Here is a 24,436-nt window from a genome sequence, read left to right on the forward strand (position 1 = left end):
ACATACTAGTCAACCTCACCACAGGACATGAAGTTCCTGAACAATGTTGAGTGAAAGAAAGGCACAGGGCACAGGAGAGAATAACTGAATCTTTGTAGAAGTCAAAATGGACTTATATGGTAAATAATGAAAAAGGACTCAGGAGCCATTGCCACAGTCAGGAGAGAGGATGTCCTCTTCTGGCTTCCACAGGCACCTGCACTTATATGTGTATACTCTCACAGACATATACACAAAACTATAGAGCAGCCATAAAATGCATATTGTGGTTGAGATGGTTCATATATAAAACATTTAACACAGGAAATGTTTGCAAAACATGAAGCAAACTGAGAATACATATAAAATGGCTACATAGAAAGCAGATCAGAGTACACTCGACTACTGACAGACTCAGTGGTCAGCTCAAGGGGGACTGACTGCGACTGCATGCTTGAGTGTGGTCTCTCCTTTACAGCCTTCCAGAAGCACTAGTTCATTCCAGATAAGGAGTATAAAACAATGTGTTTTGAAATCACCTATTAGTAGTTTTAAAACCACAGGTTACATACTGTTCTTACAGCAACAGTATGTCCCCCTTTTCTTCGTGGGAGAGATGTGGAAAGTGCTGACAGCTAGAAGCATCCACTATGGAATCAAGCCCTCCCCAGTATGTGTCTAATCTAAATGTGTTTTCAGTCCAACTTCATGTACGGACACTGAAACTCAAACAAGTACCAAGAACACATCGCCATGAGCTCGGGGAGCTGCTTTGATTGATATTTTATTTCTCCTTTACAAGTTCCACGTAATAGACAAAGGCTTTTTGATAACATACTGTTATCTTTGCTCAAAACAATCATATAATCATTTTAAACAACACAAATGTGTACATACATGACTGAAGTTTCTGCAGCCTATAAACACCTCTTTGGGTTTAAAAATGAAAAGAGCAATATACTGACAAGTCAACTGTAACTCTTAGAAAAACATCGGTTTCCTTACCAAACGTGAACACCCTGTACAGGGACCTATCATCCGAGACAGCAATGAGTTCAAGCCAAGGGAGGCCAGGAGCAGCTCCCCACACCAGCTCAGAAGACCCTCCCCTGCCCAGCACCTCTTCATAGTGCTCCTTGTCCTCATCCTAGGAAGACAGCAGTCACCCAGAGAGACAGGAGCAGCCAATGCACTTGCTGTAACATTTCCGAGTGTCTTCCACAGTGTTTCACATCCTGCAACTCAGGAGCATGGCCATGCACACATGCGGACCATTCTTTACACTGCTCCCTTCATTTCTTGAGCGAGGGAACCAGGCCTTCCCAATTCACGTTAGGTGCCTGGGGTAACAAAGTATTTCACCAGAAAGGGTGTAAGCAGCGCTATCTGATAAGAGTACAGATAAGGAAAATGCAGTTATCGTAAAGAAAACATGTGCTCTACTCACACTAAAATATCAGACCAATGCACAACATACTGCAAAACTGTAACACAATACGGCCAAATACAAGGTTCACATATTAAACTGTGCAAGCTGTGAAGAGCGTCTTCTGAAAGACAAACTGGGTTCTGACTTTGTAGCTACCTTTGTGTAACTTAAAAACCTGCTGTCCCTTAACAAGGTCTGACGCTGGTCTTGATACTTGTTAGGAAGTTGGATGAGCCAATGAGAGCTCTGCAGCCAGCTCTCGGGGTCTCCCAGCCCTGACTTTAGCACTCATCCGAGGACTGGGCATCGGCTTCGTCCCTCACTTCTCGGTATCTCCCTGAAGACTCCCCTTCTGGATTGTAGCTCTGCATTTTAATATTCAGTCTCTCGGCCAGTTTCTGTGCTGCGAGCTTTGCCTGCATCTCCTTTAAAACAAACACAAAGGCCAAGTTACACATCCACAGCTCCCCTTAGATATGTGGCAGGACCGGAAATAAAGGAACATTGACTCCCACCCTCTCTCTGGCAACACAAGAAGCTGACATTAGTGTCCTGTCAAGACATGGGGCAATGTTTCCGAGAGCTGTCTGCCTGCTGCAGTTCCCAGCTGCAATTAAAACAGCTTACCTCCACACAAGAAACTGAGAAACCAGCTTGGCACTACAGCAGCCATTAGTAGACACACGAAGTGTGGCGTATGCAGTGAACCACCTGCCTTTGTTAGAAATCACCAATGTGGGCTGGCGAGATGGCTCAGTGGGTAAGAGCACCCGACTGCTCTTCCGAAGGTCCGAAGTTCAAATCCCAGCAACCACATGGTGGCTCACAACCACCCAAAATGAGATCTGATGCCCTCTTCTGGTGTGTCTGAAGACAGCTACAGTGTACTTACATTAAATTAAAAAAAAAAAAAAAAGTTTAAAAAAAAAAAAGAAATCACCAATGTGGTGCTGACATCTTCCACTGACAAGACTTTCTTCTCTAGACTAAATCATGTTTTCTAGATTTGAAGGACACACCAAAATGGCACAAAAAGAGCCAAAACATTAATGCTGCATGCTGAAGTCTTATAGAAATTTATACTTGAAAAGGTCCAAGTAAATTCAGATGTGCAGTGGACTTTTCCACACACAAGACTTTACTCCAACTGCTGGCAGGCTACACAGCTCATCTGATTCACCTTCTGTACCACCCATAGCAGGTCCTTCCTCTCTGCCCACGATATATGGGTAGGCATAATTGGTATCATAATTACTATTCTGTCAAGGCAACACAATTCAAGCTGAGGGTTGAACCTAAAAATGTTTCAAGAGGTATTTTTTTTTTTTAAGTCATTGGGCTGTGGTGGTGCACACCTTTAATCCCAGCACTTGGGAGGCAGAGGCAGGTGGATTTTCTGAGGCCAGCCTGGTCTACAGAGTGAGTTCCAGGACACCCAAGGCTACAGAGAAACCCTGTCTCGAAAAAGGAGGGGGGAAAAAAAGTCCAGAGACAACTCACAGGTCATTCCTCTGGCACAGCACTTGGATCTGATGCTAATTTTAAGGGACTAACGTACTGGGAGGAAGAAACACAACAGGCCATAGAGCTATCAGTCCCAGCAAGCTGAATGCTAGGGAAAAGCCAAGGTGGAGTCAGAGATAGTTTGACTTTGTCAGATGAAGGCACCTGACTAAAGTCCAGCTGCTCAGGAAAGGGGGTACTGTTTTCCCAGAAACTCGGTGTTCCAATCTAAGATAACTAATCCTTCCAATTCTCCCCACACTTACTTCTCCCATCCTGCTAATCTGAGCACAAACTTTATTATAGACAGGGTCTCACCATCTATAACTCTGGCTGGCCTAGAACTTGCTACATAGACTCCCAACTGCTACAATTAAAGTGCTAGGACTAAAGGTCAATATACATTAAAAATAAATAAATAAATTCTAGGCAAAACAGTGCTATATACAACTGATTAAGACCCAAAGTAGGAGGGGCCTCTATTCACAGGGCCATGAATTATGGTCTCAAGCTCCTTCTCGGCAGCTGGTAACCCAGCAGGACCTCTTGTCCTTCTGTGTTGGCCCCTGCTCTGAAGGAGATGGACTGGGAACTGTCTCTATGTCTCTACGCAGGTCCCTGAGTGAGGTCTTACCACCAAGGAGCCGCACGTGGGAGAGAAGCACATGCTGTCCCAAGCAGCAGCTGCCTGATCCCCATCACTCCAATTCTCTCCCCTGGCCTTCTGGTAAATCACTGAGATTTCTTGTAGTTCCAGCAACCTTGTGGCTGAAAACTAGTGGCATATGTCTAAGAGCTAATGGCCTCAGCCAACCACATGTCTAGAATATAATCCCTCTTCAGTCAAAGTAAATTCTGATTCCTAAAGCAGCAGTCAACACACAGGCAAGAAAAACCCAAGACTCTAGAATTACCTCATAATTCTGCTTCTGCTCCCTCTGCAGGGCCAGCGACTCTTCTATGGAAAGCAGCTGTGCAGGCAGGTGGTGGAGCGGAAGGAGGCGCGCTGCTGTGATATCATCAAGATGCTGCCTAGCCCTGCGTCGCTGCTCTTCTGAGGAAGGAGGAGATTGGCCCCTCTGACAATGACTTGGTGAGTCACTCTGTTGTGTGGGTAACCTGAAAAAAAGGAAAAGCAGGCTTAACCCATGCACAAGCACAATGTTGGTCTTTAACCCTGGTAACCCAGGATTCTACTGCTTCTGCAAGGTTAACATAAAGCAGGCTGCCCGTACTTGCTGCAGACAGTGGGTATATATACAGATACAAACCTGACTTTCTTTCTTCCTCACACCTTATATTCATTTCATTCACTCAACCTTCCTAATGCTGTGACCCTTTAATATAGTTCCTTGTGTTGGGGTGACCCCAACTATAGTCATTTTTTTTGCTACTTTGTAACTGCAACTTTGCAACTGTTATATGAATCATAATGTATCGGATATGCAGAATGTGATGTACACCCCCTGTGAAAGGGATTGAGACTCTGCTAGCACACTCTTTCCTCACTGTGTGCTCAAACCACCACAAGTCAATGCCACTGCAGTGTCTCCTGCAGCCTCTCCAGGTCTCTTCTCTTTCTCTCAAACTTCCTACTAATCCTGGTGGTCCTTGCTGCTCATCCCTCACCTTCCCGGTTCCTGGACACATGACTGTGACCAGGCCACCTTACTTTTTCTGACACTCCTAGTTTTTTAATGCAACCTCCTAGAAGTGAGACAGACACCAGAAGATGAGACCCCTTCATCCAGATGCCTTCACCAAAGGTCACTTTTCTAGCTAAAAAATTAATGTGTTATGACTTGGTTTCTAAATAGAAGAAACCATTTAAAGTTAAAACATCAATAGTCAGTGGATTAGGTTTAAGTCTCTGTGACAACAAACACGATGTGGGTCTTCTGACACTGTCAGCATTCCTTAGAAGGAACACCCATGCTCCCTCTCTTGAGTCACCCGGGCTCTATGTGAAGATGGGCAGTTACCCAGCACTAAATTGCTACAAATGCGATTCTTCTCTCCTCAAAGTTTTAGTTGTTCTGGTGACCTCAGAAACACTACAGCAAAGCACTCAAAGCAAGATTCCCAGGCCCCACCCCCGCCCCCCATCTCCCCAAATCTATGTTTAGTTTTATTTTTTAGGGAAAAAAAAAAATCCTTTTAACCTCCTTTCCCTGAAAAATTGCTATCATTTAGTTTAAAATTTCTTCCACGTTTGTAAACCCTGAGTGCTCGAGATCCCAATCTCTTTAAGGAACACACTCTTTACGTCACTGTGTCCCTCAGCTCTGTTGCCTACTTATAATGAGCACAGTTTTGTTTTATTTTTTTCCCATTAGCTCCTGCAATTGCTTCTCTTGGCTTACACAGCAACTGAGAGGGGAGCTGCACAAATGGTAAAAATGGTACTGAAAGAAGTCATGGTACATCTGCCCTCCCACTCTGTGTTTATTATGAAATATTGTCTAAGTGTCTTGAAACACAAGACTCCCCATCTGCTATTTAAAACCCTTCCAATAACTTGCCTTCAAAACTAGCATTTTTTTTCCAAAAGCAGTTCTCCATTCTAGCCCCTCTGGTCTACTTTCACAGACAGTATGGCCACTCCGACCCACATGCTCCTCACATGACATCCCCTCAACTAGTATGACACTTTGAACTCTTTCTGAGCTCCACACACATTCATTCTTATGACAAGCCTGTTCCAGTGACACTTACACATTGGTCTTAAACTTATGAGGAGGGGCCACTGGGTTTCTGGCTCGCATTTCTAGCACTTTCATGTAATGAGGCTTCTTAGGGGTCTCACTCTGCAGTTCTGGAAAGTTCTCAGTGCTGGTGTTTTCTCCTGAGGGTTCACTCTGGTCTGCAATTGTGATTTTTTGCAATTTTCTGATGAAGAGACTGTCGATGCTGCTGGAGATCTCTTCCTCTTGACTTGAAACAGAGTCCTGGGGGAGATGCTCCTTAACTTCGGATGAGGGCACCCGGGCTTGGATGTGGGCAGCTGGGCTGCTGTTTACTGTGTAGCCAGCCTCCAAAGTGTCTTCATTGCCTCTGTGAGTGAGGTGTGCAGGTCCCTGTGTTTCTGAGGTTGATTTAGATGACGTAATGTCTATTGAGGAACATTCAGGAACTAATGATGAAGTATCAAACATCAGGTCAGAACTCTGGGCCTTGTCTACATCGGTGTCAACTCTTGTGGCTGCTTTTTGCCTTAGCTTACAGTCTACACTAACAGGATGAAACAGTTCACTTCTCCCTCTAACCTCTTCACGTTCTGAAATGGCAGCTTTCAGTTTGGCAACGGTGTCTGAGATCTTTTTACCTTTGTCGGGCAATTTGCAAATGAATTTTCTGTGGAGTGGAAAAAAAGAAAGCAGCATATACATATTACAGGCATGTTTTTAAACATGGGAACACAGTATTTAAAAGGCAAAATGGAATCAAAGAAAAGCTGGCTCTTAAAAGTTTTTTAAAAAATTTTTTTTTGATTTTTAAAAAAAATCTGGCTTAAGACAATAACCAAACATGTAAAATGATTCTAACCCCTCCCCCAAGGGAGTGCTTTGAATAGGAAATTCTCTCAGGGTGGAAAGTTTCACACCTGACCTGACCACAGGATGATGAGTTGTAGTCAAAACCCAAGCTATGAGCAGGGCGTGGTGGCGCATGCCTTTAGTCCCAGCACTTGGGAGGCAGAGGCAGGCGGATTTCTGAGTTCAAGGCCAGCCTGGTCTACAAAGTGAGTTCCAGGACAGCCAGGGCTACACAGAGAAACCCTGTCTTGAACCCCTGCCCAAAAAAACCCCCAAGTTATAAGGAACATGGTACAATATTACCTTCAAGCCATGTGTAAGACACAATTGAAACTTATATTTAAGTTGGGGTCTTAACTCTACCCATACATTCCAAGCCTCCTAAAAATATAAATGGTCTTAAGCACTTAGGAAAACAAAGAGATGCTTAGCCTGTGCAGTAAATGTATGCTAAGGACCAGTGGGTTTTAAACCATGGTCTCTGAACCCCAATGAAGTAAGGAATGCCAGAGATTACATAACGGGATAACTTCACTGTCTTACAAAGGAAGATGGACTTGCTTCTGTGGTTCTGTGTTTGAAAGAATTCTCAGTTGCTTCTGGCAAAGTGGTAATATTTCTAGACTCAGCATATATAAACAGGAGTTCTTTGAGATGCCAAATAACTCTTAAAGAATATAAAAATGTTCCAAGACCAGAAGGTTAATTCACTGCTAAAATTAACAACCCAATCTGGAAAAGTCAAAATACCTATCTGTTTCTAGTAGGAACCCCTCCTGCCACATGGTCATTGGCTCCTTTCCCTCAGTGACAAAAATTCCCTTTCTGGTTCTTTTCCTTGGTTATATAACAAACAGGAGAAGGGAACTAAACCTTAGGTCCTCTATTTTTCCTGATACATTTATTCCCACGTTTTCAACAGTATTAATGCCTCTCTGCAACTGAGTTCCTCTCGGGTTTTTTTTTCCAGCCTTCTCTCTCTTGAGCCTAATACTCATTCCTCTGGGTGTTAATCGGCTGGCTTTTAATTAACTAAATGCCTGCAATTACTCCCTCAACTGAATACGCCCTAAATAAAAAAATTAACCTAAAATCCATTCCTCTCTCTCAATTTTCCCATTATTCTTTGTTGCTCCCCAGAAACTTCAACCACCTGTTAACTATTAATATATATTTGTCTCCAAATTATTACACCAGTTCTCCCAATCCCTCGATTGCCTTCATGGTCCATTTTTCCCTCCTTGCTGAAAAATAATCTCTCAGAAAATATCCTTTTGGCGTCTTCCTTCAATCCTGTTCCTAAACAAAGCTGCCTTTAGGGCAATCAGCTACCATCTTCTCCCTACTACGCATGAACCAAACTTTCCAGCCCGCTCTCCAAATCTCCTATGGTTGGGGAAAGAGTGGGGCTTCAGATAGAGAAAAGGGAATCCCTCACGTTCCGATCAAGAGGCTTTGGTACCCGAGCTCGTTCAAAGCTGTAGTGCGAACATGAAATCAAACAGGCGCGGCTGCCGAGTGAGGGCCGGGAAGCATGGAGCCATGCCCGCGCACAGGACGGGCCTGGCACGGGAGGCCTGGCCACGCAAGGTCACCTTCGCGCGCCAGGCCGCGGGGAGGGGCGGGGCGGGAGACCAAGTCCCCGGATCCCGATCCCCGAGAGCCTGTTCCCTGATCCCGATCCCCCGCAACCGCGACCCCAGGGCCACCGCTTACTCGTTGCGCAAAAGTCTCTCCTGGCGCCTCAACCTCTCCCGCAGCTCCGCCGAACTCTGCCGCCCCAAGTCCTCGGGAGCTGGGGGCTCGAAGCCGCGGGGCAGCGAGAACATTGCGCACGGGCTGCGGCTGGCGCGGCGGGCAGGGCTCCCCGGCAGGGCCCACGGCGGGCGCTGGCTCCGCGGCCGGCGGCGACTCTGGAGCGCGAGCGGGAGTCGCCATTTTCCCGGAAGAGCACGGCTTCTCCGAGCCGAAGGGAGCTTTATTGAAATGCCGGAAACGGACAGGCCAGGACGAGGGGACACCCGAGGAAGCGTGCAGGGGCGGAAGTTACATCACCGCCAAGGCGTCTGGGTTTGGCGGGCTTTCTCTGGATGGGCCCTTTACTTTCCCGGCTTTTCGTCTGCGCATTGGGAAAGTATAGAACACTCAAGTCAAAGACTTACAAACTCACTTCTAATAAGTAAAATATGACGAAAGTAATAGAGTGTCGCATCTACGATTAAGCAATCAAAATTTTGGACAAAACTTTTACAGGGATTCATGAATGGACAATAATCACAGTTAAAATAAATAACGGGGTTATAATAATGGCTCAGTGGCTAAGAGGGCATATTGCTCTTGCAGAGTACCAGAGTTTGGGTACCAGCGCCCCTGTTGGGTAGCTCACAAATGCCTTTAGACTGCAGCTCCAGGGCACTTCACAAACTCTGGCTTCTCCAGACACCTGCGCACAAACACACACACATACACAATTTAAATATAAATCTTCAAAAAGTAACAAATGACCAATATAGCTAGCTATAATAACATGCATATTAGAAACAATATAGTCAGGTGTGGTAGTGCGTGCCTTTAAGTCTGGCAGTTGCAAAAGCAGGCTGACTGAGTTCAAGGCCAGCCTGATCTACATAGTGAGTTCGAGGCCAGTCGAGGTTGCAAAGTGACTCTGTCTCAAACAAAACAAGATTTGAATATTTGAGCAAGTCAGAATATCAGGAATTAGAAAGATCGACCATGTCAACTGTTGGAAATAATGAAGAGCGACTGAGATTCCTACAGACTGCTAATAGGGGAACAGAGGATGCAAAATAGTACAGCATCTTTGGAAAGTAGTTGGACAGTTTCTGATTCGGGCTTTGCTAATATTTAGTGTTACTATCTTGAGGTTATCTATGCCACTGCCCCTTTTTTATTGCTAGGTAGTATTGCATTGTGAGTTGTGTGTTTATGTTGAAGGATATTTGAGTTGTTTTCAGTTCTTAATGATCACAAATCAAGTCACTGTCAACATTTTTAATAGATGTTCATGTCAACATAAACTCTCATTTCTCTTAAGAGCGGGCTTATTAGGCCATATTAACAAAGGGAATAGAAAGAAAGAACAGCTCCACTCTTGACTTCCACGGCCTGAGAAATTCCTCTAATCTTTAGGGACCAGGGTTTGTAACTTGGATACTGAAAATATTTAGAACTAGGAGAATAGGAGTCTAATAAAAATATTTTCATACAGGCCTAAGTATGAGTGTTCAGAGATATAAAAGTGCTCAAATGCAACATATAACATACCCAGAGATGGGCATGGGCTTCTCAGGGAGTGTCACACTTCATTGTTTTTATAACACTTATACCTGATGGACTTTGAAACAATTATCTTTGAAGCATTGCTAAGAGATCTAAGAGACCACAGCATGTAGTTAGTTCTGGACTGTTAGGTTTCAGGAAGCCCATATATCAGAAATGAACTTATTCTGGAAGATAGAAGAATTTCTGGTGATTAGATAAAAGCCAATATTCTTCAGGAATATTGGTGAATATTGTGAGGTGTTTTTACCATCCCCAGGAGTCTTCCCTACAGCTGATCTTCTTGCTTCTAATCCATGTGGTTTCTTCACTACACACTTCTCTTGTGCTTTCTCACTATAACTTATCTCTTGCTATTTCCATTATTCTCCTCCCCTCTGCTGTATCCCTACCCCAACCATGTCCAATCTGCTTTTTCTCTCTGCTCTGGATCCTTCCGATGCCTCTGGATGGTTTCTCTTTCTTATTCACAGTGAAAAAATCCCAAGCCTAATAACAGAGCAGTCATGTTGACAGTTTCTTTACTGAGCTCCCTCACATACACTGACAAGATTATAACTGATAAGGTAAAAATATAGATTAGAGGTATAGGTAGAACACCTTCACTGTAAACACAGTTAACAGCCTTGTTTGAAATCCCAGAAAAATGTCTAGGGAAGAAATAAGGACTCGATCAAAGCAGAACACATCCAGGACTTAAGTCTGGCTCACTGCTATTTTAACAGAAAGTCCTCTCTGAAAGGAATCTCTGCCAGCAGCCTTTGAAGCAGATGTGCTAGAGTTCTTGCTTCTCAGCTGGCAAGAGACTTCAACAAGACTCTGGGGTGAGAGGATTCTTCCCCTTCCTGCACTTCGCCATAGCTTTCCCCCTCTTTCTATCCTGACTCATTCTAGGGTAAATGGATGTTTAACTTCTTTTTTTTTTTTTTTTTTTTTTTTTTTTGGTTTTTCCAGACAGGGTTTCTCTGTGTAGCCCTGGCTGTCCTGGCACTCACTTTGTAGACCAGGCTGGCCTCGAACTCAGAAATCCGCCTGCCTCTGCCTCCCGAGTGCTGGGATTAAAGGCGTGCGCCACCACGCCCGGCTGATGTTTAACTTCTTAAGAAGCCATGGGGCAGGTGAATATTTAATTTCTAAGAGGTCACCAAACTGTACACAGTGCCTCTATTGGATTTCACTGCACAGGCACTGTCTGTGAACTCCAGCTGTTTCAGCACTTCCTCACAGGTTAATTTTTGTTTCATTTTGCGTTAAAATTTCCAGCCATTAGCCCTTTTGCCCAAGTGCTCTGGCTTGGACACACTTCAGAAATATCACAGACCTCACACTGAACATTTTTATGGTAGTGCGATAATTAAAATTGTCAACTTAACAGGCTCGACACAAGCTTCTGAGCATGTATGCGAGGGAGTTTTTAGACTGGGCTAAATGAAATGGGAAGACCCATTTTAACTGTGGGCAGCACCATTGCATAGGCTGGGGTCTAGGGCTGAATAAAAAAAGAGAGATTGAGCTAGCACCAGCAGTCATCTCTCTAGGGTTCTTGATTGCAATACAATCTGAATGACCTCCTTGCACTCCTGCTACCATGACTTCGCCATGATGTGCTGCATCCTCAAAGTGTGCATCTAAATAAACCTCCCTTGAATTTGCTGTTGTCATATATATACATATATGTGTGTATATACATGTATATATATATATATATATATATATATATATATATATATATAAAATCACCATGGAGAATATTCTCTCCAGGAGCAGCTGGCATGATCCATGAAGACTGAGAGGATAGTAAGGTAGAGGATGGACTCAGAGTTCCCAAAGGTCATTAACAAGCATGAAGCAGGGCTGAGAGGTGGCTCAGTGGTTAAGAGCACTGACTGTTCTTCCAGAGGTCCTGAGTTCAATTCCCAGCAATCACATGGCTTGCAACCATCTGTAATGGGATCTGATGCCCTTTTCTGGTGTGTCTGAAGACAGTGTATTCATATACATAAAATAAATCTTAAAAAAAAAAAGCATGAAGCAAATTCAATTTTCTTTAGTAACTGACTTGACGTTTCCCACCAAAGTTTCTACTGGGCATAGAACATAGTGAATTACCAAACAAATCCAAACAGCATCTATACCTAATGAAGAGCAGCGACACCCCAGTGACTTTTGAACAATAATGCCTGCTATCTACACACCACATCAACAGACCTCCTTTGTCAGTCAGACCCCAAGTTGCCAAGACCCTTCTGATTCCTCTATCTACAGCCCACTCTCGCCCTCTTCCCTGAAATATTCGGAGGAGAGAGTAAGGGGGAGAGCAGAGAGTCAGAACTGAGAGACCGGGAAGAAAGGAAATAATTGGGAAAGACAGAGGAACAAGTGAGGAGTGCACTCATTTAGACATTTCGGGTCATCTCTAGTGAGAGAGCTAGAAGTCCCTTGTCTACTTATAGGCTGGGTGGTCACAGGCAGAGAAGAAGAAAGCAGAGAGGGGCAAGGAGTGGATGAAAACATGGACTAAAAGGAGGCCATGGCTACTCCTAAAGTATGGAGATTTTACTGCCAATATTCAGGAGAAAACAGGCAGAAGGAAGAAGAGTCCAGGCTGAACATGGCCAGCAGACTAAACTGGACCATGAGAAGAGAGAAGGGGAGAGAAAGCAAGAGAGGAGCCACTGACCAAGAGAAGTGACAAGAGACCAAGAGTGGTCAAATTGCTGAGTTATATAGGAGTCACGTTGAGGAAGGAATTCAGAAGCCCTGCTCTGAGAGGGAGAGAAGATTAGGGGTGGGGCGAGAGTGCTCAAACTAAACAAAGTTCAGCATTCCAGCCTTTTGTTGATGATAAAGTGAGATGTAATCTCTTCTAAAACGTCTTCCTGCTGAAACTGGAGCATCTGGAAGGCTGGGATGAGGGCCAAAGGTCAGGAAGGGAGAGGAATGCAGCCTGTTTTGTTCTCTGCCCAGGTTCTACGGAACCTGGGGCTAGGGAATTGCAGGCAGTTTTGGAACAGTCTAGGATGCAGGGGCTAGGGATGGTCAGAAATTCCTTCAGAAACATCGAGGGCGGGTGTGTTTGGAGAAATTTTCAGTCTTCAATCAATTGGAAATCTGCTAGGACAGATACAGCCTAGGAACAGAAGGTAAAGTTAGGGAGGTTATGGGAAAGTTGGGGGCCATACATTTGAAACTTCCAGGACTATGGTCCTGGTAGTTGGGGGAGGAGCGCTATCCCACCCTCAGGAATAGGCAGGTGGCAACCTTATGAGTAACTTATCCGGAGTCCCTTTGACTTGCAAGAGGTGGATTCAAGTTGACTTCCTGAAGCTTACGTAATTTTTTTATAAGTTTACAAAAAGAGATAAAAGTTTCAGATATCTTAGCATTACCACTGTCTGTAATCTGTACTGAAATCCACATTGTAGAAAAGTTAATAGACTCATGTCTTTGAGTTATAGTAATAACTTAAGGACCCAATGATTCTGGGTTAAAAGTATTAACATTCTTTCCAGAGGGCTGGATATATAGACTGGACAGAGCTTTTTTTAAACACAATTGAGAAGCACTTTTAAGTATATATTTATACAGCCGAAGGAATTTAAAATTTTGAGCTTGTGTTATCAGAACTCCATTAATCAATGTTAAAACTCTGAATTTTTGAAGTCTTAGTATAACAATAGCCTTCAGAGCCAGGCGGTGGTGGCGCACGCCTTTAATCCCAGCACTTGGGAGGCAGAGGCAGGCGGATTTCTGAGTTTGAGGCCAGCCTGGTCTACAAAGTGAGTTCCAGGACAGCCAGGGCTACACAGAGAAACCCTGTCTCGAAAAACCAAACCAAACTAAACAACCAACCAAACAAAACAAAACAAACAAACAAACAAACAAAAACAATGGCCTTCAGAGGGAAATTTTTTTGAAACATTTTAAAAAGATTTTTTAACAAATAAATTTTACCTGTTTTATTTCATGTATATGAGTACACCATTGCTCTCTTCAGACACACCAGAAGAGGGCATCAGACTCCATTACAGATGGTTGTATGCCACCATGTGGTTGCTGGGATTTGAACTAAGGACCCCTGGAAGAGCAGTCAGTGCTCTTAACTGCTGAACCATCTCTCCAGCCCTTTTGGAAACATTTCTAAACCGGTTTTGTGAGTTTTATCTTTTTCAGAATGAAGTCAGTATGGCTTCTCTGTCTTGGAAACTCTGTCTTTCTCAGCTGGAGACCTAGCAGCTCTAGAAAGTGAGGCTTGATTTACTTGTAAACTGAACTGAGAAGGCAGCTGCAGCCTTGGGGAAGGAGCCTGGTACTCTTGTTGTTAATCTGGCAAAGCTACAGTTAGCCTAGCCAGCAATGCCATCATAGGTCTAAGAAGGATAAATTACAGCAGGAAGAATAATCCAAATGGCTTATGTATCAGCTAAAATGACTGCTAACTGCACATGGGTGGTTTACCCTAGGCTCCCCGTGGTTTTGATGGCTTCATTGGACAGCATAAAATCTTTAACTGTTGCACAAAATGTCATCAAGGTCTGAAGGATTTTCCTGTGGAGAAGGAATCTAGAAAAACTGACCTCACGTTGACAAGGCAGAATACAACAGTCACCCCAATAGTGTCCACAGTTTGGGCAGAGGCCTGGCTGAGGGCCAGGCATGGGGCAGTTTTTTCCAGTGGTTAGCGTTATCCCAATCCCGGATGAGTCTGGCAGACTAAACCGGACCATGAAAGGAGCAATCGACCAAGAAAGGCAGCCAAGGCGCAAGAGATCCGTGTAGCCAAAATGGCTGAGGGCTCAGGCTGGGGGAAGGGCAGCCCCCGGGAGGAAGAGGTTTAGGGTAGGGAGCAGGGTGAGAAGAGTGAGAGTGAAACTTGTCCTGGGTTTGGAATCTAACACGGGGGAGGGGGTTGGGTCTGGGTGGCCATTGCTATGGGTAACTAGAGAAAGAAGGTGAGTTGAAGAATGACTGTCAGGTAACTGATAAAACCTCTCTGACAGTCAGCCATTCCTGGGGATTCATACAGTGGGGAGGAAAAAAAAAGAATCTAGAAAAGCAAGTTCTTTTTATTCTAGGAACCAAATTAGTTTGGGGAATTGTTATTGTTTCACCAAAATGTTGGCGCTTTATAAAATGCCATGGCTATAGATAGCTAACAGGAGACAAAGAAGCAGAAGGTTGGTAGGTGAGCGCAGTAACAGACGTGTGAGAGTCGTAGAGCACCGCAAGTCCGCAGGAATTCAATCATTTCTGGCCCAGCTCTAAAAATCCAGAACTTCTACAAAATGTCACATTTCCTCCAGCTAATTTCCCCGAGATCTATCTAGGACACAGGGCGCTTTCCTCAGCCATCCCAGGGTTTGAGTTGTAAAGAGCAGGTGCTCCGCAAGAAAAGTAAATCCTTGCGTTAGTTCGAGATGCCGGACTGAATGCCCAGCTCCTATCTCCCTTTTTATCAGCAAATAGTAATTTAAAGCCATTTGCTGGGTTAGGGTTCCTGGGCGGCAGCCTGCAGTCTATTAAAATTAATCCTGACAGAAGCCCCGCGTAGCTTTCTCCAGGGCCATCCAGGCCCCAGTTTATGGACAAGATGAACAGCCCACCCATCCCAGAGGGTCTGGGAGAGGAAGCACATTATAATGGCTGCCTTCGTCTTTGTTTGCTCAGCTGCTTGAACAAACTAGAACTGGGGGAAATGGGATTAATTAAGGGGCAGTTGCCCATGGGGGAGAAATATAAGGACTCTGGTGAGAAAAATCTTCAACTAAGTAAGTTTCAATTGTAAGTCAGAGGAAAGGGTCCCTTTTCCCTTCAGAGCTTCATGTGGCTGAGTGCTGTTTAGTGAGGTCTTTCATTCCCACCCACCAGTGTGTTTTATGCTCTGGACAGTACGGGAAGAGATAGTTTGCGGTGAAGAATTGCCAAATGTATGCTTCTTTGAATTTTCATTTAGTTTTCCTTTTTAATGAGAAAGTCTTAGGACTTAGGATTCTTAGTTAAAGAACGTGGCCATTTATGGATACTAAATGTTGGTAAGACTTTTTTTTCTCTGAATAAACTCAAAAGAGAAATGAAAATATCCTTGAACACACCCATGCTCTGATCTTTAGTACAGACCCTGTAGGCATTCTAGTCCCCCACCCCCACCCACACAACTTTTACCCCAAGCCCAAAAATCCTAAGGAAGATTTCAAAGGCCTTCTCCTTCTTCCCTTTAACACACTGGCTGAAATTCCACCAATAAAAAGGCAATTTGGTTAACAAAGGCCTTTGGGGCCTTCTGGAAAGACTGTGGGCAGTCAGTCATCTGCATAGGAACCAGTATTACTTCTCACATAAAAGCTCAGTTAAGATGACCTACAGTTAAAGAGTGGAATTTAAGAGGGGAGAAAATGGAGTGGATTTAGAGCACTCTGCAGAGGACAAACCAGAGAGGAGGCTCAAATGAATTAAGCAGAAGTAAAGGTGCTAGTTTGCCAAATCTCTATGGCAAGAAGTTTCAGCCTTCCTCTCAGTCTCACAGAGAGACTGTGGTCTCTTTAGGGATAGATGGGTATTTATTATGGTCACATCTAACACTCTTTTAAAATACTTATTTTATTTTTAATTAGGTGTACATGTATGCATATGCATGTTTCTCTGGGGGCAGGGGTTGCCTGAGGAACCCAGGAGAGGGTGCTGCAGCCCCTGAAGCCAGAGTTATAAGGTTTTTTATACCACTGACAGGCATGCTGGGGATTGGACTTGAGTCCTTCACAAAAGCAGTCAGCACACATCTCCAACCACATCGCCATCTCTCCTGCTCACATCTGTTCCTCTGTGGTTGGAGATCAGAGGCTAGTGAAATAAAGACACTGGTGATCCAGAGCCTAGAGTAGGAGAAAACAGACTACTCCATCCTCTCACCAGACCTGGCCGGAATCCTGTCTGGTCACCTTCACTGCAAAACGAAAGCTCTGAACAGTGACAACCAAAGGTTGAAAACGAGGAGGAGCATGGGATGCCTGTGAAGTATATAGTCAGGAGGGTTGTTCAGGAAAGAGAGAGAGAGAGAGAGAGAGAGAGAGAGAGAGAGAGAGAGAGAGAGAGAGAGAACAGAAAACAAACAATAACCCCCCAAACGGGAGACACGTGACACAAGGTAATCCAGATAGGAGACTGAAGGCACTCCTGAGAAAGTTAGTTAGTCAATGGCAGGCCAGGAAGATGGCTCAGTGGGTAAAGACTCTTGAATATAAGCCTGGTGGCCTGAGTTTAATCTCTGGGACCCACATATAGGTGGATGAGAGACCCAATTCTACAGTAGTCCTCTGACATCCAAACCCAGACAGACAGACAAGCAGATAGATGGATAGGTGTGCACATACACAGCGGGGGCGGGATGGGGGGGGGGGAGAGAGAGAAGAGAGACTCTAACAGGGCAAAAGCAATCTACAACTAGGACTTCAGGGAGAAGGGTCTGCATACCACTTGGTATCAGTTAATCCCATGAATTACTCTCAGCCTAAGTTTCTTCACTTTCGAAGAAGGTGTGGAGCCATCTTCCAACAGGCTTCCCAGTGCTCACACTGCACACTTCCAAGATGGCTAACGTTATAATACATTCTTTGGCAACATCTGCATCTGTTTAAGCTCATAAACATTGAGAAGAAATACTTGGTATGTTTTGAAACCAGGAAGCAGGTATCTCCTTTAAATAAATACTCCTCCGGCGCTGATTAAGTTCCAGTTTTATCAGCTTTGTCATACTCCCATGGCCGTCCGTGTCTTATGGTACTGGATAATGTTTTCCATCACCTAGAATTCTTGAGCGTAATTTAATTTCCATATCTGGTGGATGACAGCCTTGAGTAGTTTAGGATTATTTATAGGGTTAAAAATTCTAAATTTGTCAAAATATCAGATGACAAGCAAATTATAATAGATACTGTGGGAGGGATGCCACTTTGAATGGGTGGAAGAGAGAGCTCCTTTTGAAGGAATAGTTAACGGGAGCCAAGGGTTGCAAATCATGGCTCTCTGGACACATTAAATCTCCGGATGAGAGCACAGTGATGTATAAAGTTAAGGGTTGGAGAGTTACTCAGTGGTTATTGAGTGTGTACTGTTTGAAAGGAAAAGAAGCAGCTCAGGAGCCACAGGACCAAGTCCTCAGCACAAAGGAGATGTATTTGCCCCAGAGGGACAGAGGACAGGGAACAAGAGACAAAGACAGGAGATGGAGGACTTGGGAGAAGGGGAAGGGAACAAGGGAGAGGGAGGAGGGGTATTTGTCTCTGGAGGACCAAGGACTGCCTCTGGATAGAGAGGAGGCAGATGTGGTACATTGGAAAAGTGACCTTTTATAAAGGCACAACAGGAAACCCCGTGTTAGAATGAGTTTTTTTGTTTTGTTTTTTTTTTTTTCTTTTTTCGAGACAGGGTTTCTCTATGCAGCCCTGGCTGTCCTGGAACTCACTCTGTAGACCAGGCTGGCCTCGAACTCAGAAATCTGTCTGCCTCTGCCTCCCAAGTGCTGGGATTAAAGGTGTGCGCCACCACTGCCCAGTGAGGTATTTAATTTTTAAAAACATTTTATTGATTCTTTGTGAATTTCACATTTTGCACCCCTATTCTGTTTATTTCCCCATCCCTCCATATCCACCCTCTGCCCTTACAACCTCCACCCAAAAGAAAATAAAAACAAAAATAAAACCAAGCCCAAACAACAACAAAACATCTCATTGTGGAGGGTGTAGTGAGTCACAACACCACAGTGCACCCTTTTGTCCACACATCTTTACTTGCAAGTGTTCAATGCAATGAATCATTGGTCTGGTTTGAAGTCTCTAGTGTTTACTACACTATCAATATTGGATTGTTACCAGGACTCCTCTGGGATATCCAGTTGATGCCCTGTGTCATGGAGATCCTGCAGCTTTAGATCTGGAAGACCACTCACTTCATGGACTCCAGCAGTTCATAAATGGGGGAGATGCTGGGGTGGGCCCATTCAAAGACCCGAATCTGGGCCCTGGTACTAGCTGAGTTGGTCAGCCTGCCAGCTCTCCTGCACCCACAACACCAGGGTGAGCTCTCCAGGACTGCCCTAGCTAGCTCATCCAATGCTGCAGTTGGCAAGGAGGCAGAGCCAGCCCTCAGTCTCTCATGCCCTCAGGGCTGGCTCTCCCACATCTAGCTTCAGCTACTAGCTTCATGCCACTAGCTTCAGCTCTATTGTGCTGCCCAGGAGAGGTGCAGAGTCTACTATCCCTCGTGCTGCAGCTGTTGAGGGGCAGGGCCCAGCTCTCCTGCTCTCACGAGGAGGTGGGGGTTGGGGTGGGCACAGCTCTCTTGTCTGCCCCAAGTTGTAGAGGAGCAAGGGAGGGGGGCATCTCTCCCTCACCCACACCACCAGGAGGCAGACAAGGGGCAGGGCCAGATGTCCTGTACTCACCCTTGGGCCCAGATCACCTGTGAATCCTTGAATCCTGTGTGCATCTATACTGGGATATGTATAAACTGTTTTCTTTTCTGAGAGGCTGTAATATCATGGAAACTTCTAGATTATCAGCACAATATTTATACTTGTTACAGAAAAGTGATCTTTTCCTCAAAAATCTCAAAGTTTTATAAAGTTTTTTTGAGTCTTAAGAACCATCAATGGGCCAGTAAACAGACCAGTAGGTAAAGGGGCTTGCCACACAAGCCTAACAAACTGAATTCAATCCCAGGACCATACAACTTTGTGATATAATGACATCCAGAATGTTTAACTCCCCCACCCAATAATAATGATAAATACTTTAATTTTTAAAAGAATCGTTGCAAATGCCCCAATCTGTGGTATACCTAAAACATATGCAATCTCAGCACTCCGACAACTAAGTGGAAGCAAAGATGGTAGAGATTCCTGAGGCTTTCAGGCCAGTTAGCCCAGTCTGACTACCTTAGAGCAGAAACAAGGGAGACCCTGCTTCAACACGGTAGAAGGTAAAAACTAAGAGCTGTCCTTTGACATTTAGACCCATGCCGTAGTACACGTGTTCTCTCTCTCTCTCTCTCTCTCTCTCTCTGTCTCCCTTCCTCCCTCCTCCCTTTCCTGGTTTAACATATATAGTTTAATATATATGGTTTAAGACATATAGTTTAACATAATACACACACACACATATATATAAAATAAAATATACTTTATTTACTGTATCACACTGAAATCACCACAATGGTTCTCAGTGTGTAGGACTAGCCCTCCTCTAGATTATAAGCTTTGTTAAGATTATAATTTTTTAGTAAGCCTTGTAGAAACTGAATTTTAATTCCTTTTCTGCCTTACCAAGCCCATTCATAAGTAGAGTCTCAGACTTTAGAGGGCAGCACCTGTTTCCTTGCCTTATAATTGGACAACTAAGCTCCTGGTCAAATGTCCAGTCTCACTATTTCGAACAATCAGTGTGTTTGCAACCAGCTTAATGACCTACTGGTACCATTTATAAAACTTGCTTCAACACTCTATTTTGTAACAAAAGCTATTTTTAAAATTTCAAAGGAAGGTGGGAATCTTTATTACTGTAGAAATAGTCTCTTTATTACCAGGTCTAATATTTTAAATTTCATGTGGTGTATTTGGTGAAAAATAAAAATAAAACAATAACAAGAAACCCTGGTCAACTTGAGATGACCCTAATTTTCTTTTCCCCAGTCTGCCAAATGATTTAAAAAATAACTCTGTGAGTACCATAAAGATCTTTTATTTTAGGGTAGGGCTACAAAATGATCAGTGAAGTTGTTTTCAGTCTGAGTACGTTTTGTTTAGGAGGTGGCAAGTTAAGAGGAAAAGAGAGAATTAAAATATTTGCAAGATGTCATTAATCTCCAGAAAGAGCCCAGGACAGCTGCCCCCGCCCCCGCTCCGCCCTCGCCCCCTCCTCAGCTCTCATTTCGGAACTAACCCAGTTTTCTGTTATTTGGCTCAGAAAAGTCTTAAATCTGTAACAAGAGACTGACTTCCTGTTCTCAAGAGTGTGCCTGCCAACAAAAACATTTACAAGAAAAACCCCAGGGCCAAAAAATTGCCTACTAATTATTTCTCCGCATCCCCCCACCCCTAATTCAGGAAGGTGAATGCTGTAAACGCTGCATCTTAAAACTCTGAAGTATGTGTTGAAAAATTAAGAGAAAGCCCACAAGAGCTGTTAGCTGCTTGCTTATATTTTATTACATTCAAATTACATCAGTTTTATGGCCCTTGGGCACAAATTATGGTTTTTTTTATAATATTTTATTCAGAATTCCACAAAGATTATGCTTATATAGTTATCAAAATACCCGATGGAAGTTGCATTCCTACTAGCTTCCTAACTGAGGAAGCAGCAGCCTTGACAGCCTGAAGCTGCCCTGAGCTCTTGCCAGATGATGGAGTATGTCCTAGGCTGGATTGACAGGCCTGGGACTGGGTGTTGTGGTGGTCCATCTAGTGGCAGCCTCCTTGTAAAGATGCACAAACTGGGCAATCAGTGTGAGCATGCAGAGGACCTAGAATGGGGAGGGAGGGTTGGAAAGTAGATGCTACCTGACCCCCATGGCTTATGACAAAGTTTACTGTCATCTGGTGCCAGTCCAGGCAAGTGGGCCACAATAACAGGACCGATCACACAGAAATAAACTCAGGCCTCGAGCCAGCCAAGGTTCAAGAAATGTGTAAGGGAATGGCAATATCAAGTGAGTCGTGTTCTCAACAGCTGTACCAGACAATCAGCTACCTACATGCAAAAGGAGAGAAAGGTCGGGGTGAGGGTGGGGGTGGAGGTGGGGGAGAAGGACAGGAGAGGAGAAGAAGAACCAGGATGCAGGAAGAAAAGAAAAGAAAAAAAAAACAAGAACAAAAACGAAAACAGAAAAACAAGAAACAAGCTGGGCATGGTGGCGCATGCCTTTAATCCCAGCACTTGGGAAGCAGAGGCAGGCAAATTTCTGAGTTTGAGGCCAGCCTGGTCTACAAAGTGAGTTCCAGGACAGCCAGGGCTATACAGAGAAACCCTGTCTCAAAAAAACAAAACAAAACAAAACAAACAAGAATCACACCCAGTATTAGCAATTTGGATGTTGCGTTCTAATCCCCTTGTTTCTAACCTCTCCTAGAAGCACAGTTCAGTCTCCTCCTTTCTTCTCTAACAGAATCCACAGGCTTAATTCCCATCTTCAGGTCTGAGGAAAAGATGGCTTTTCACCTGCCTGATTTCTGGACCATATCTTCTCTCACTAAAGGTTGGTTGTGACTTGTTCCCAGAAAGTTCATTTGCTGGAATCTCCTGTGCCCAGCTTGGTGATGTGGAGAGGGCTAGGATACTTGGGGGAAGGAAGCCCGATGGCAGGTGGTTGAGCATCCCACCTGTAGAAGTGATCGACACATTCCTGTAGGATCTTTTAGTTCTCAGGAGAGCAGACATTAAAGGAGTGGGGCTAGCCCTAGAATCTCCCTGACTTCCTGCTGTGTCTTGTGACATCTTCCGTCCCCACATGCCCTTACCATGTTACCATGCTGACATGGTAGAATCCAACAAAGTGCTGCCTCGCTGAACAGCAAGTAGTGATTGCAGAGGCCACTCACTCCTGAGTCCCCTTCTTCCCTATCAGCTGAGGGGGCCCTTCTGGGCCCTGGAAGAACACCTCCCAAGTGCAAGTTCTTAAGATCAACCATCCAAGGGCCATCTCCTACAGGAGACTCTCTTGCTGTCTTTTAGAAAGACAAATCTGCCGAAAGAAAGAAACTCTTCCTGTACTCCACTTCTCATTGAAAATGTCGACAGGGGCGGGGCTTGGGGGTGGGGTCAGGAGGTCACACCCATCTAGTATTGGTGGGTTTCAGTGAACACAGATTTCCATAGAACAAATTAGACCTTGTGCGCTGAAAGATTTAAAGCTTGCATACTGTCAGGGCTGGCAATTCTTCTTTGAGGAATTTAACCTGAGAAAACAATTAGGGGAATGTCCAAGGACGTGTGCAGAAGATGAATTGCTTAAGAAAGAGTCAAGACAACCTTTAAAATTCCGGTGTGACAGGAGAGGTTAATTGAATCATGGTGCTTGAATGAAATAGAATCCAATTAATTATATATATATATATATTTTTAAAAATGGTTGAGTTGGAAAGAGGGCTCCGCAGTTAAGAGCACTTGCTGCTCAGTTATAAAGAGCTGAGCCTAGCACCCACATTAGGCAACTCACGACTAATTCCAGTTCCAAGAAACCGGATGTCCCCTTCTGGCCTCTGCAGGTGCCTGCACACACATATGTACATATACTGACACACAAACACACTCACACATACACACACACACACACAAATCTTTTTACAAAGATACAATGGTCCAAGGGTTAGGGATTTGGCTCAGTTGACAGACTGTTGCCTAGCATGCACAAAGCCCTGGGCTCTGTCCCCAGTACTGCATAACTGGACATGGAGGTGTACATTTGAAATCCTAGCAGTGAGAGGCAGAGGCAGGAGAATCAGAAGTTCAAAGTTATTTCTGGCTATATGAGAGTTTATGGCCACTTTAGAATACATGAGACTCTGTCTCAAAAAAAGAATTTTTTTTTTTTTACAACCTCTGCTCACTACAGTCAACTCAGCTCACTCAGTCCCTGCTTGCTCCAGCCCAAGGATTTATTTATTATTATATATTACTATAGCTATCTTCAGATGTGCCAGAAATGAGAGTCAGATCTCATTATGGGTGGTTGTGAGCCACCATGTGGTTGCTGGGATTTGAACTCAGGACCTTTGGAAGAGCAGTCAGTGCTCTTACCTGCTGAGCCATCTCGCCAGCCCAAAGAAAAGAAATAAAATGTGAAGGTTCTATATGATATGTGCACATAAACTTTAACTTCAAGAAGCCAAAATGCTTATGAGTGATATACCAGGGGCATCTACTAAATGCACACCATGTACCAACTACTAGGCTAAGAGCTGTTCAAGGTCTAGCTTCGTCATTCTTCACAATAACTCCATTGGGCAGCAAGAGCCTCTGTCCCGTTTTACAGGGGCTCTGGCAGGTCACATGACTCGCATAGGCACACACTTAGAGACTACACTTAAGCAATTAGACTCCAGAGTCTGTACTGCTAAGAAACCATGTGATTCTATTTCGAAAAGGAAATAAATGCCATACGTGCAAGTGTGTTTTTGAGAAAACTAGGGAGACCTGAAATACAAAGCACCAAAATAAAGTTCATGCATTTTGAAGCCCTCATATTTACTGATGTTCTTCATTCTGGTGAAATAAATTTGATGTGTTGCTATTAGAATCCTGCACCGTGGCCGGGCGTGGTGGCGCATGCCTTTAATCCCAGCACTCGGGAGGCAGAGGCAGGCAGATTTCTGAGTTCGAGGCCAGCCTGGTCTACAAAGTGAGTTCCAGGACAGCCAGGGCTATACAGAGAAACCCTGTCTCGAAAAACCAAAAAAAAAAAAAAAAAGAATCCTGCACCGTGCTCCTACACAATCCTCCTGCTCTTGGGAACTGTGGGCCCATGAATGCCACAGTGTGTACATGTATGGAGGTCAGAGGAGAAAAGAACTTTCTGAAGTCAGCTCTCTTTCCATCTTGTTTTTGAGGCAGGGTCTCTTCCTCTCTCTGCTTGCTGTCCACTCCCGACTGTCTAGCCTGAAAGCTTCCAGGTGATTCTTCCATCTCTCTGTCTCTCTTCT

At 44.3% G+C, this 24,436-nt stretch overlaps 1 protein-coding gene across 3 annotated transcripts in view; it reads right to left on the reverse strand.

Moving 5' to 3' along the window:
* Nucleotides 1–747: 747 nt before the first annotated feature.
* The window catches only part of Myzap (myocardial zonula adherens protein), a 114,664-nt gene continuing 90,975 nt past the window's right edge, over nt 748–24,436 (reverse strand). The window contains exons 1-4 of one of the 3 annotated variants that reach the window (XM_021171899.3): nt 8,164–8,434; nt 5,627–6,265; nt 3,826–4,030; nt 748–1,833 (exon numbers count right to left, since the gene is read on the reverse strand). In XM_021171899.3, coding sequence (XP_021027558.1) covers nt 1,690–1,833; nt 3,826–4,030; nt 5,627–6,265; nt 8,164–8,276 — 1,101 coding nt within the window. In that variant the 5' untranslated portion in view covers nt 8,277–8,434 and the 3' untranslated portion in view covers nt 748–1,689. Of the gene's footprint in view, nt 1,834–3,825; nt 4,031–5,626; nt 6,266–7,885; nt 8,023–8,163; nt 8,435–24,436 lie in introns of those variants that run through there. The other 2 variants (XM_085844771.1, XM_085844772.1) reach the window with 2 other exon arrangements.

Source organism: Mus caroli, unplaced genomic scaffold (assembly GCF_978045245.1).
Source record: "Mus caroli unplaced genomic scaffold, Mus_caroli_1 scaffold_11, whole genome shotgun sequence".
In the NCBI taxonomy this organism is placed as follows: Eukaryota; Metazoa; Chordata; class Mammalia; order Rodentia; family Muridae; genus Mus; species Mus caroli.